Below are 14,480 nucleotides of genomic sequence, written 5' to 3' on the forward strand. Positions count from 1 at the left end.
TAAAATTATATATCTATCATGTTAAACAAAAATAAGTATGGTAAATAATAAGTGTTTTTATGAATGATGGAAATGAAATACTAAATTTAAAACTGATCTAGAAACAAAACCATTTTCCTATTCAAGCGATGGATCAATAGTTCAACTTTTCTAGCTCAAATTGGTTAATCCACATTGTCATAATTAAATACCGAAATTTTTAAAAGAAGATAGAGACAAAATTTATTAAAAATACAAAAAAAAATCATAGAAAACATTTTGGCATGTCTCTAATATTATGTTTTCATCATGTTAAACAAAAAATAGTGTGATAAATAAATATTGTTTTTAGTAATGATGAAAAAAGATTAAAAGTGTAGCCTGCAAATTTAAAGGGCTCAATTTGAGTTTTGAACAACCCAACTTGCAATTTTACACAAATTGGCTTGGATTTTTGGTCCTCAGACTTGACCTAGGCCTATGCCCAAAAGTTTGGGTTCTATTTTATTGAATTGCACACAAACCTAACCTAAGGTTGCTTGAGCCTTGCTTGACTATATATGTACATCATAGACACATATTTACATAGTGTATACATATACACATATTTATGTCAAATTCTATTAGCATGGCGATGATTGATTAGTCTAAGCCTAATGCATAGGGTTGGGCTTAGGTTAAGCACTAATTCATTCCAACTTGCACAACTTTCACTTTGACGGCCATCCAATCATTTAAGCATAATGGGTCAAACAATAATGTCATATTTAAATAATAAATAAATTACAAAAATTATATGGAAAATTTATAAAAAATTGGGATATTGAGAATACCATAAAGTTGTCATATTAAACAAAGATAAGTGTGATAAACACAAATTATTTTTTTAATTAATTATGAAAATGTGATAGAAATTTTAAAATTTCCCAAAAAGGAGATTGTTTTCTCTTTAAAGTCAATTAGGTCAACACATGATGCCATAATAAAATTTAAAAAATAGATAGAAATAAGAAATATAGAAAATTCAAAAATTGTCAAGAAAATTGTGCACTTCTAATATTATATGTTTACCATATTAAAAAAAATAAATATGATAAATAACAAGTATTTTGGCTAAAAAGCCCATATTTTCTAAATTTGGTCATTCTTTATTATAAGGGCAAAAATGTAATTTCAACTGCTTTTATTAAATTCATTTTATTCCCTCTCATTAAGACCTATGTTTAAGGTACTAAATCTCATTCCCTCTTATTAAATCCTATATTTAAGGTACACTAAATAAATGGGCTTTGTGGACTTTTCTCGAGTAAAACACTCCTACTTATGAATTGGGTCCCTCTCTAGTTATGTGGGTGGAACTTGTAATTTAAATTAGGGCTTATGGATGATAAGAACAACATTTCGCTCTTAATACCAATAAAAAATAACACCTTTTATATAATAACTCGGTCAAGATAACTTTGTTGAAAAAATATCAAATAAGGGCATTGTCCACAAAAGCGGTGATATTTCGGTCAGAGGATCCATCGTAGGCCATTGCTCTTCTCTGCTACATTTTTATTCACTCCGTACACATCAACCAAGAACTTTGTGTTGGTCACCTAATCACTCTAGTGAGGGAAGGCGAACATAGGCACACCAGAGGCCAGACACTCCATAAGAAGGGCAATCTGTTTATCAAAGCCATGTCTCATTTGTTTCTACCACTGTTAAGAACCATTGGTTCATTGTTCAAATCTCTAAAAGGAAGCAACAGTAACTCCTCCAACGGTGTTCATGGTGACTTTTGAACTGCTACAGAGGGCTGCATAGAATGGCCATACACAAAATTGGTCTCAAGTTGATGTAGCAGGCCATAAAATGACACGAGAGAGAGAGAGTTGAGAATGAAACATTGTCCTTATTTGATGTTTTTTCAATAAAGTTATCCTATTTTGGTTATTATATAAAAGGCATTGCTTTTATTGGTATTAGGGATGAAAAGTTGCCTTTATCGACTAGAATCCCTTTAAATTATTATTACTTTCCACTTCATTTAATTCCCTATCTTTAAGGTGCTAATTTTCATTCTCTCCTTAGTTACTTTATTTGAAGTATTTTTGTTTCTCACCAATAATTCTACTAATTAAAATTGTATCAATATTTTTAATAATAAAACATGTGTCCAAAACCAACATTAAAAATAAACCATCATTTCATCTAGGTGAGGGGTAAATAGTTCAATCATGATCTATCCACATCAAATGGATCCATGAATGGTCTCATAGTTAAATAAAAAAATAAAAATATAAGTATTATAAAAATTACAAAATTTTGTGGAAAATTTAAGAACACTATAATATTATTTATTTATAAAATCAAACACCAATAAGTATGATTAACAAGATGTATTTTTATTAATGATTGAAATGAATACAAGATTTAAAACTAACCAAAAAATGAAACTGTTTTTCTATTCAAGTGGTGGGTCAATGATTCAACCTTTTAGGTTAAATGGATCAATTCATGATGTCATAATCAAATAATACAAATTACAAATATACAAACTTTTTAAAAATATAGAATTTTTGTAAAAAACATTTGGGTGCATCTCTAATATTATGTATTCATCATAATAAACAAAAATAAGTGTGATAAATAAGAGTTATTTTTATTAATGATAGAAAGAGAATGAAAATATAAAGTATCTTGAATAGAAAACTGTTTTTGCATTTAATTTGTGGTCAATAATCCACAAGAATGCAAATTGGGTGGGTTTAGCTCGACCCCAACAGATCTGGCTTGCAATTTTGGACAGGTTGCGGGCTTGGATTTATGGTTTTGGAGATGGACTTAGGCCTAGGCTCAAAAGTTGGGGTTTTTTATTTTTTAGGTTAGACCCAAGCCTAACCCTTAGGTAGCCCAAATTATATACACACATACATATATAGACATGTATTTACATGCATGCATTCATATACAATTATACACATACATTTATGTCAAATGTTGTTGTATGGTTAATTGACAAACCCAAGTGCATCAAATGTTGTTGAGCTTAAACTCAACCCAACCTACTTGATTTACATCATAACATTCTAATAAATTGGGTAAAATAGGTCAACCAATGATATTATGATCAAATAATAAAAATTAAAAATAGATAAAAACATAAAAAATAAAAAATAAAATTTATAGAACTTTTGACATATATAAGATATAAGCAATTTATCATATAAAACAAAGAGAAGCATGATAAAGAATAATTATTTTTAGAATTAATTATGAAAATGAAATAGAAAACTTAAAGTTGCCCAAAAATGAGATCACTTTTTTTAAGTTAAATATGTCAATACATGGTGTCATAATTATATAATAAAAACTAAAAAATAGATAGAAATAAAAATATTAAAAACAAAAAATATACATATCTCTATTATTTTATATTTATCATATTAAACAAAAATAAATATAATAAATAAGAATTATTTTTATTGATAATAAAAATAAAATAAAAATTTAAATTCACCAACACACCATGCTTTAATTACTTATCTTTTTAATGGGTTCTTAAAAAATGGAGATTATTATTGTTATCTGAGATAACCACGTACAACACATGTCATATTTACTAGTTATATATATACATAATATATAATATATAATATTATAAATATAATATATAATACTATTATATTCTATATAGTTGATATTGCACGTTTCTCATATACCCGATTGTTCATTTGTTCTCGAACATTGGAAAACCCGGGTATGGAACAGTCTTAACAAACCCGGGATCCGGATTGCACCCAACTAGATCCGGAACCATGCCTACAAAATAATGTCCAGGTACCAGTTTTTTATTGGATCCGGATATAACCCGACTGTTGGAACCAAATATTTGAGTAGACTTCTTTATAGATGGGACCCATCATCCCCGACCCAGAAGCATTTCAAACGAATAGACCATAAGAGAGTCAGCTGTCTTGGTTTATAACCTTTTTTCTCCCGTTTTCACAGCTCGTGTTAACGCAAATCGGCAGCGCTCCAAAGTGCAAACCCCCCATACAAATCTCTGCAGATCATTCTTCCTGCAATTCCTCAGATTGTAAAAGTCAATCTCCAATTGGGTCCGGTACAGATTTTGTATCCATTTCCGGATATATCAGTACGATTGTCATCTTCGTGCTTGCCCATATTTTCCCATCTGTTTTTTGAAAAGTTGTTTTCAAATCTAATTCCTTCTCATTGTAGTCTGCGAGCATTTAGTTACGCATCTGTTGTTGTTATTATTCAAATTTGTTTATTCTAAGTTTTATGTACATTGGAAGCCTGTAACTTGCTCCGATTGATGCATTGAGTATTTTTGCTTGTTTGTGGCTTTTGCTGGTAATATGAAACGGTTAATTGGAGGAAGTGAATTTAGATATGGGCTTTCGCTTTTGGAACTGGTTGTATCTTCGGTAGCTCTTATGGTTGGTTTTCTTAACCATGGCGTTACCTGAACTTGATAAAACCCTATTTTCGGGCGTGTTGTGGGATTTAGCTCTTGATGCAATTTGTCAACTGGGTTGTGTTTATTAATGTGTTTAGCCTATTGGGTTTGTAGCATGTGTTGAGAAGATGAATTCGTTTTCTGTTATACGGAAGAAAACCCCATTTCAGAAGCATAGAGAAGAGGAGGAAGCAAAGAAAAAGGCATGTTTTTCCCCTTCTTCTTTTCTTTCTGGTTAGCTGTGGGTGCTCACTGGACATGGCTGAGTTAAGTAATTGCCTGTGAACCATTGGTTTTGCAGAGGGCGGAAGATGAAACTGCTCGCTTGTACGCGGAATTTGTAGAGTCATTTCAAGGGGATAATACTCCTGGCTCAAAGACATTTGTTAGAGGAGGAACGATCAATCCCAATGAGAGGCAGAAGACTGATTCCGAAGGTTGGTGTTTGTATTTTTCAGCAGCTTTGTCTTCATTGGATTCGTTATTCTTCAGTAACATATCTTATTTGATTTTGCTTTATGCATATAAGAGTGAATTTTCTTTCACGGGCAAATTAATAAAGATACGAGCCTTTTTTATTCATTCAACAATCGCAGGTGGGAATTCCAAAGATGGGGCATCTGTTCCAAAGAAGGGAAGTAGGTAAATGGATGTACCTAATTCTTAAAGATGAATTTGGAGTTGGCCATTTTCCATGATTAGAAATGCTACAGTGCACATCTTTCAACGCATTTTATTGGAAGATTATAATGGAGTTGTATATGCCAGATGAAGCTTGTTTCATGTTAGGTTAATGAATGAAAGAAAATTGGAACAATGAAATGTTTTATGTTACTGATCAAAATTAAAAAGAAATTGGAGTTAGTGCTTACTCTAACCTGCATATTGATATGTAGAACAATTAAGTTTAGTTTTATGCCCATTATATGCTTAGTTTCTCAATTGGTCTAGTTGAGATCTGTAGTAATTCAGAAAATATAGGAAAAGAAAGAAAGAAAGGAAGAGAAAGGAGAAGAAAGAGGTTTTGGCAGTAGGTTGTGGAAGAAGAAGAGAAGGGAAGAGAGAAAAGAAGAGTTCAAACCTCTCTCTCTAGCCCCCTTGATCTCTTTTATTAACTTAATTCTAAAATTAAGTACAATTACTTGGATGCCCTTAATGGGGCGGTTAACACTAAAGAAATAATTAAAGAAAACAAAAAAGGCCCATAACCAACAAATATAACCCTAAAGACTACTTAAAAGAAATAAAAAACACTAAGACCCATTCAACCTATTTTCACTACACTCCCCCTTAAGCTAAGCATAGATGTCAATCATGTCCAACTTGCTTACACAATGTTGAAGCTTTACCTTTGGAACTCCCTTGGTTAGAAAATCTACTAGTTGTTCTTCTAATGCAATGAAAGGAAGGCACACCTCTCCTGAAGCCACTCTCTCCTGTATAAAGTGTTTGTCTACCTCAATGTGCTTAGTTCTATCATGTTGAATTAGGTTGTGAACAATATTAATAGCAGATCGGTTAGCACAATGCAACACAAGTGGCTCGTCACATGAAACACCCATCTCATTAAGGAGAGATCTAATCCATAACAACTCAGAAACCCCGTGGGCCATAGCCCTATACTCTACTTCAATTGAAGATCTAGCAACCATTGACTGCTTTTTACTTCTCTAAGAAACAATATTTCCGGCTACCATAGCACGATAACCTGATGTGGATCTTCTATCATCCACATTTCTTGCCCAATCGGCATTTATATATGCTTCTACGTTCATGTGGCCATGTTTAGCAAACAATATACCCTTCCTTGGGGTTCCCTTAAGATAGCATAGCACCCTTTCTACATCAACCATATGTGTACCTTTGAGAGCATGCATGAATTGGTTGATGACACATCATATGAAATGTCTGGACGAGTCATACATAGATAAAGGAGTTTCCTTGGTAATCTCTAAAACACTCCCCCTGTCAGCTAAAAGTTCCCCATCATTAGTTGAGAGTTTATAATTTACATCAATAGGGGTAGAGGCAGGTTTAGCACCAAGTTTTCCAATCTCAGTAAGAAGATCCAACACATACTTTTGTTGAGAAATAAAGATAACTTCCTTGGACCTAGCAACCTCAATGCCAAGAAAATACCGCAACTCTCCTAAGTCTTTGATCTTAAATTCAGATATGAGAAACTTCTTGAGAGCACTAACTTTTTTGTATCATTGACGGTAAGGAATTTCACCAAGGTGCTGCTTCTTTTAACAAAGAGGGTATGATCTGATTGAGTTTGAGTGTAGCCGAACTGAATAAGACTAGCCCTAAACTTGTCAAACCAAGCAGTCAAGCACATGGAAATTGTTTCAGGCCATAAAGTGATTTCTTCAATCTGCATACCTTACCTTGTATCTTTTTGCCATATATATTAGGAGGAAGTGACATATATACCTCTTCAGTGAGATTACCATTCAGGAATGCATTCTTAACATCGAACTAATACAAAGGCTAATCATAGCTCATTACTAATGATAAAAGAACTCTCGCCAAAGTCATTTTAGCAACTGGAGAAAAAGTCTTAGTGTAATCTATCCCATATACTTGGGTATATTCCTTAGCAACAAGATGGGCCTTATACCTCTCAATTGACCTATCTGCATGATACTTGATAGTGAAAACCCACTTGCAGCCAACAGGTTCTTTCCCAGTTGGCAAGTCAATAATATCCCATGTATTGTTTTATGAAGGGCTTCTATTTCAGTTCCCATAGCATCCATCCATTCTGGTGTGGCTAAGGCTTCTAAAACAAACTTTGGAATGGGTTGAGAGGAAATGGAGGCTAGAAAGGCATAGTAGGATGGGGACAACAAGTTGTAGGAAAGGTGTTTGGAAATACAATGAGTTGTACATTTCCTCTTACCTTTTCTCAAAGCAATTGGTAGGTCAAAGTCTAGACACGAGGGTGTTGGTAGAGGAGGTGATGGATACGTCCTCTCTTCAGTAATTGGAAGCGTCTAGGACTCAAGTAGAGGTGTGGGATCAACTTGTTTGCCTTAGCCTTTGCCGCTGGTACCACCTCTAGAGAATAGGATGAGTGGTAAAAACTAGAGGATTAACAGGAGGAGGGGGAGGAAGAGGAATGGAAGACCTCAAAGAAGAGGATCCCTCTATGGGAATCGGGGTAGCTATGGAGGGCTCGACACAAGACTTAACTAGAGTTGGCAAAGAAAGGGATGAAGAAAACAACTAAAGAGATTTCTCCCCCTCAGAAGGACAATTATAAAAGGGAATTGACTCTGCAAAGGTGACATCCATAAAAACAAACCGGGTGCCAGTAATGGGATTAAAACAACAATACCTTTTTTGTGTGGAGGCATAACCAAGGAAGATACACTTATGAACCTTGGTGTCAAACTTATGTTTCTTATAACTGGGAATGTGGACATGACAAGTGCAACCAAAGACCTGTAGAGGAATGGAGAAAATCTCAACACTAGGAAAGAGGACTCCAAAAGGAGATTTTAACCCCAAGACTTGAGCAGGCATGCAGTTAATAAAGCAGGTAGCTGCTAAAACTGCATCACCCCAAAATTTCACAGGAACATGGGTAGCAAAAAGGATGCTCCTTGCAACTTCCACAATGTCTGTTTTTCCTTTCTACTATTCCATTTTGTTGTGGAGTGCAGGCATAAGAACTTTGATGAACGACCCTAAACTTCTCAAGATAGGAGGTAAGGTCATCAAAATATTCCTTAGCATTGTTTGATCAGTATATTTTGATGCGGGTGTTAAACTGAGTTAGTATGTGTTCATGGAATTGTTACACAAGTTTAGGCATTTCAACACGAAAGCGCGTAAGGTAAATTCAAGTATATCATGAAAAATCATCAATAAACAGGATGAAATATCTATAGCCACCTATACATGGTAAATGGTAAGGCCCCTACACATCAGAGTGAACAATGTTAAAAGGAATAGTCGATCTCTTATTACTTGAAGGATACATGTTCTTACAATGCTTTGAGAACTCACTAGACTCACAATGTAGACTGATTCCTTTAAATAACTCAATGAAGAAAAAGACAAATGACCCAGATGACTATGACATAACATAATACAACTAGTGAAGGGAAAACACAATATGAAGATAGATTCCATTTGCCTCATGGCCACTCTCAATCACCTTTTAAGATTTCATGTCCTGAAAAACACAATATGAAGGGAAAAATGTCACATTGCAATTCAGGGATTTAGTCAAATTACTAATTGAAAGCAAATTGGTATTAAGTTTAGGTACATGAAGAACAGATGATAAGGTCAGGGCAGTGATTTAAAAGGCGCACCTGAGGCACGCCCCTAGGCGCACAGGCGAGGCACATTTTGGGGTATGCGCCTTGCCTAGGTCCTAGGCACACCCCTTTTGGAAGCAATGCAATTAAGGAGGGGCGTGGTACAAAGGTGACTCATAGAATCAAGAATGCAATATATTTTACATCACATTAGCTACTTGAAGCAATGCAATTAAGGAGAAAAAGAGATTGTGGGCTTTACATGCTTGAAAAATGCTTTATATGTTTGCTTTTATTTTTAAATTTTCATTTGAATATGCTTTACATGTTATGTTTATGTATTTTAATTTTAGATATTAGGTTTTTTAAAACATTTATTTTAAAATTTAAGTTTATATTTTTTATTAACATTATGTTTAATATTTTTTGGCATTTTTTTTTGAATTTTCTGACTTTTTTATTGATTTTTAGCTTTTTTTTTTTGTAATTTTGCGCCTTTCTTAAAAAGGCACGTGCCTTGCCTTGCGCCTTGCGCCTCAGGTGCAAATTGGCCCTTGCGTTTTTAAAACACTAGGTCAGGGCATTAGAGGTCTTAATGTCTCTTTTTCCTGTAATAGGGGCAAGAGAGCGATCAGCAAGGGATATCTTATCCCGACCAAATAGGAGTTGGTAAGAGGTGAATAATTGTGAAACACTAGTCTTGGTCCATATGGTTAGAAGCACCAGAATCAATTATCCAAGGTCCAGATGAATGATTATTCGGTAATACTTCTCATACTTAGCCCTGGCGGCTTCAAGCTGTTCTCCCACTGACTTCTCTCCACCCTGTCCTTGTTCACCTTGTGAGGAGGTGGCTACATTTGAATTTCCACCTTTTGTAGTTTCAAACCTTTTTCCACCATTTTTTTTCTTGAGTTTGGTAGGAATGAGCTCTGGATGCAACTTCCAACATGTCTTTAGTATGTTTAGGCTTCTTGCAGTATTCACAGATAACATCTTTCTTCTTAGTGTTATCCTTCGGCTTCATCCCGAGATTGGCATAGTGATCAACCTATGGCTCAACAAATTTAACTTGTCTTTTGCTCTCTTCACTGCTCACCATAGCATACGCCTGAGACAAAGTCACCTCATCCTTTGCTAAAAAATTATGCCTCACAATATCATACTCCGAGTTGAGTCCAATGAGGAACTCAAAGACCCGATTTTTCTCCACGAACTTCCTATATGTTTCTACAACCTTTGTGCAACACCAAACAACAGTCTCAATCAGATCAATCTCTTGCCAAAGAGATTTCTGCATAGAGAACTGATCGGTTGATCAATCAACAACTTATGAAGCTGATGTGCATGCGTTTATTGGGAAGAAGTATCGCCACCGGCAGTAGCAGTAATTGGGTGTTCTCAATTCTCATCTTATCTAATTCCAACTAGATACAATTCTATCTTATTTATTCAACAGTCTTATCTTATCTGTTTTCAGTAGTAGGATTAGTAGGGAGTCTTATCTATTAAGTGTTCTTATCTTATCTGTTCAGTAGTATAGATTAGTAGGGAGTCTTCCTAAAAGCAAGACTCTTATCTCTTGTAATCTCCTATTTAAGGAGCTGATAATATTCAATAAAGGCATCGAAAATTTCAGTTAAGAAAAGAGTGAGGAGAGTTGGTGATCTCTTGAACAAATCACCATTAAGGCGCCAAAATAGGTTCCTCAAGAAAAGGGAGGAACAAGGGAAAACAGGAGGTTTTCCCCGTGGACCGACCCGTGACGAGATCCTATTCTCGGGCCTATAACAATTTGGTATCAGAGCCAAACGTCATGGGCGATCTGGAGCAGTTGACATCTAGGGTCCACGAACTGGAGCACAGGCTCGTGGAGAACAGCACGGAGGTACGCGAAATCAAGGATGATGTCCGAGAGTTACAACGCTTGATGGAGTTGTATTTCTCTAACAAGGAAAGGAATCTAGAAGGGGCTACAACCACAAACAGCCGCCGACCAGACTTGACGGAATCATCCAGCGAACAGCTGGTCGTTGCCCCGGTAGCCGCGGTCGTTCCCAAGTACAGTAGACTGGAGTTCCCTTCTTACAACGACACCGGAGACCCTTTGGGGTGGCTTTACCGATGCGAGCGGTTCTTTCGCAACCAGCGGACAGAGGACAGAGACAAGTTTAGCCTAGCTGCATTCCACTTGACGAAAGAGGCGCATCTCTGGTTCTATCGATTGGAACACGTGGGACCCGGGCTCAGTTGGACCCAATTCAAATCTTACTACCTTCTCAGGTTTGGGCCCCCATTAACAAGCAACCCATTAGGTGAACTGATCAACCTCAAACAGACGGGAACGGTGGCTGAATACTAGCGCTAGTTCCAGACCCTCCTTGCCAGAGCAGCATCGGTACGACCAGACCAGCAGGTAGACATGTTCACCGCAGGGTTAGAAGAACCCTTGAGGGTGGATGTGGAGATGCAACATCCCCCCAACCTAGTTACAACCATGAATCTAGCTCGCGCCTTCGAACGCAAGTTGCAACTCAGCCGCGAAACCTTCAGTACAGGGTGGCCGCCAACATCATGGGCACCCCCGAAAACACCCGGAATGGCCCCTTCTTCTGTAGCCAGCCAAGAACAGAAACCATAGACGAGCAACAATTCCAGATCGACATCCAGTGTGGGGAGCAACGTTGTTGCACCCCCTATTAAGCACTTGTCCAGGGCTGAGATGGCGGAACGCAGGGCGAGGGACAGTGTTTCAATTGTGATGAACTTTACTCAACAAGGCACAAGTGCAAGAGACTTTTCTGCCTCCTGGTGGAACAAGAGGAAGATGAGGATGAACCCCCTTCATTGGAACCCGATCCATGAGGGCAAAATCATTCTACCTATCTTGGATTCCTTTGACTTTGTTTCAAGACACCTATCCTGGTTTCAAGCTTGAGGACAAGCTCTTAGTCCAGGAGGGGAGTAATGATGTGGACGCGTTTATTGGGAAGAAGTATCGCCGCCGGCAACAACAGTAATTGGGTGTTCTCAGTTCTCATCTTATCTAATTCCAGCTAGATACAATTCTATCTTGTCTATTCATCATTCTTATCTTATCTGTTTTCAGTAGTAGGATTAGTAGGGAGTCTTATCTATTCAGTGTTGTTATCTTATCTTTTTTCAGTAGTAGGATTAGTAGGGAGTCTTATCTATTCAGTGTTCTTATCTTATCTGTTCAGTAGTATAGATTAGTAGGGAGTCTTCCTAAAAGCAGGACTCTTATCTCTTGTAATCTCCTATTTAAGGACCTGATAATATTCAATAAAGGCATCGGAAATTTCAGTCAAGAAAAGAGTGAGGAGAGTTGGTGATCTCTTGAACAAATCACCATTAAGGCGCCAAAATAGGTTCCTCAAGAAAAGGGAGGAACAAGGGAAAACAGGAGGTTTTCCCCGTGGACCGACCCGTGACGAGATCCTATTCTCGGGCCCATAACAGAAGCCTAGTTAGGAGGGTTTTTGGAGAATTTTTGTGGAGGTTTTCATCCTTAGTTGAAGCCCAAGGTAGGTTCTTGGAGATTTTCCCAAAAACCCTAGATAACTTTAGAAATTTTGTTATAGGTCGTAGGGACAGTTTGAACCAGGCGCTTGGGGATCAGAGATAAGCCTTTTGATTTCTATTGAGGACGGTTTTGGTTAGACTGAATTTTGGAACCTCTAGTAGGAGTGGTTGAAGTTTCTCTCTAATCCCCTTGATCTCTTTTATTAACTTAATTCTAAAATTAAGTACAATTACTTGGATGCCCTTAATGGGGCGGCCAACACTAAAGAAATAATTAAAGAAAACACAAAAAAAAGCCCATAACCAACAAACATAACCTTAAAACTACTTAAAAGAAATAAAAAACACTAAAGCCCACTCTCACTACAGGTCTAGGCTATCATTTCTTTTGTTTCCTGTTAAAGATGCCATTTAGGGCACTCTCTACTGTTGGAATTAGATATATTCAAACACTTCTCTTTTAAAAGATCAGTAACAGTGAAAATATCATTAAATATAAAATAACAATTACAAAGTAGCAGCAGGATGGTCAGCCTCAACTAACCATTCCTTTTACAATCTAATATGACAAGAAAATATTATAACTTGGCCTGAAAAAATGATCCCTTGTTTTGCTCAATAATCAGCCATAGAATTGGCTTTTCTCTGTACCCATTGTACAACAACTGTCATGTTACTTGTCAACCATCTGAAGCATTTAATTTCATTCCTGTAGGTCCACATAGCTTCCTCGTTGTTCAGGAGGCATTTTATCACCGCCTTTGAGTTCCCTTCTTTTTGTTAGTCTTTATATACTGAATTCCATTGCTCTTTTAACCCCTTCCAATACAGCCAACATTTCTGCCCTCAGTGAGTTCCCCACCCCAATTGCTCCAGAAAACAGAGATATTATGTGGCCTTCTTCATCCCTGAAGACCCCACCTACACCTGAAAGTTCCAGGTTTATATATGCTTCTTCCATCAAAATTTAAATTTATAAAGCCCTCATGAGGTGGTTTACATTCTTTAAATGTGGTACTCTTGGTGACTGAGGTTTCAGCTGTCTCCTTCCATTTTCCCATAATATCATCAGTTATTGAAAAAGGGGAGAATAGGTTGGAAATTTTCACCCAGTGTGCCACCTTCACAATGATACACTCAAGTAGTGTCTCCTTGTCTCTTGCTCTTTATAAATTCTTGCATTTTGTTTGTCCCGTACCATCCATAAAACAACTACTCTAGTACACTGCCGCAATAGCCTTGCTCTCTTCTAACTGTTTCCAAATACAATGCACAAAAAGGATAGGAGATTAGTAAGTGATAGCAGCTCTCACCAGAAGCTTTGCATAGAAAACACAAGCTTGGGGATGGACAACAATTGGTCACCTTTTTTTGTAGAAGATCAAGACGGTTATTTTTTTTTTCATGGAAAACTTCCTGACAAAAAGCCTCAACTTTGGGGGGGGGGGATAACACTACACCAAACTTCCTTTATTGGGAATGGCTGCTATTGCATGAAAATCCAAGTCCTTAAAGAAGGGCACACACGAGAAAACCCTCAAGGAGTTGGGTCAAATGTTGGCATCTGAGGTAGAAGGATCAAGAAAGATTGCCTCCAAACAATGAAGCAAGGAAATAACCACCTGTGGCTCAGAGTCTTTAACCCTCTTCTAAGCCCCAAGTCCCAGTTAAACCCATTAGAAGACGAGGAAGAAGGCACAGTGAATTTCTTAAGGGCAGAGAGGGAGAACAAAGATAGAAAATGGTCTTTAAGGGTAAATCACCCAATGGAGCTTGTTCCCAAAACAAAATTTTGTCCCTAGAGTGGATATCATATTTGACCTAGTTGAGAAAAGAAGGTAGGATGCTGTAAATTGCTTACCATGGAGAAGAGTCAGGAGACCTTGTTACTTGAGCAGAGAGGCTTGCATCCCAGCCATTGTCCCTCACACCATGAGTGCTACTTACCATTCTGCTCCAAAGTTATCTCTGTCTCTAGGGAACCTCTATAACCACTTCTCAAGCAGGGCGATGTTCTTCTCAATCAACCCTCCCCTCCCTCTCCCCCCAATTTAACCCGCCTTGCATTTTACTTTTGCACACTAGTTCCCACTTCACCAGAAATATATTGGAACACACTTCTTGTCATCTATGTTAGTGTTTTATTAGTCTGGATGGGCCATTATTTCTGTAAAGTATATGGTTTTAGTATCCTCATGGTTATGAAGTCA

General features: G+C 36.9%; 1 protein-coding gene across 8 annotated transcripts in view; it reads left to right on the forward strand.

Annotated features, from left to right (window-relative positions):
* Positions 1-3,934: 3,934 nt before the first annotated feature.
* LOC104612479 (protein RRC1-like) overlaps positions 3,935-14,480 on the forward strand; it is a 41,661-nt gene continuing 31,115 nt past the window's right edge. For 4 of the 8 annotated variants that reach the window (XM_010279899.3, XM_010279903.3, XM_088898314.1 and 1 more), the window contains exons 1-4: positions 3,935-4,093; positions 4,568-4,656; positions 4,755-4,890; positions 5,050-5,095. In XM_010279899.3, the coding sequence (XP_010278201.1) occupies positions 4,582-4,656; positions 4,755-4,890; positions 5,050-5,095 (257 nt within the window). In that variant the 5' untranslated portion in view covers positions 3,935-4,093; positions 4,568-4,581. Of the gene's footprint in view, positions 4,127-4,567; positions 4,657-4,754; positions 4,891-5,049; positions 5,096-14,480 lie in introns of those variants that run through there. The other 4 variants (XM_088898316.1, XM_010279900.3, XM_010279901.3 and 1 more) reach the window with 4 other exon arrangements.

The sequence above is a fragment of the Nelumbo nucifera genome, chromosome 2 (assembly GCF_055504915.1).
Source record: "Nelumbo nucifera cultivar China Antique chromosome 2, China Antique-T2T, whole genome shotgun sequence".
NCBI classification, from domain to species: domain Eukaryota; kingdom Viridiplantae; phylum Streptophyta; class Magnoliopsida; order Proteales; family Nelumbonaceae; genus Nelumbo; species Nelumbo nucifera.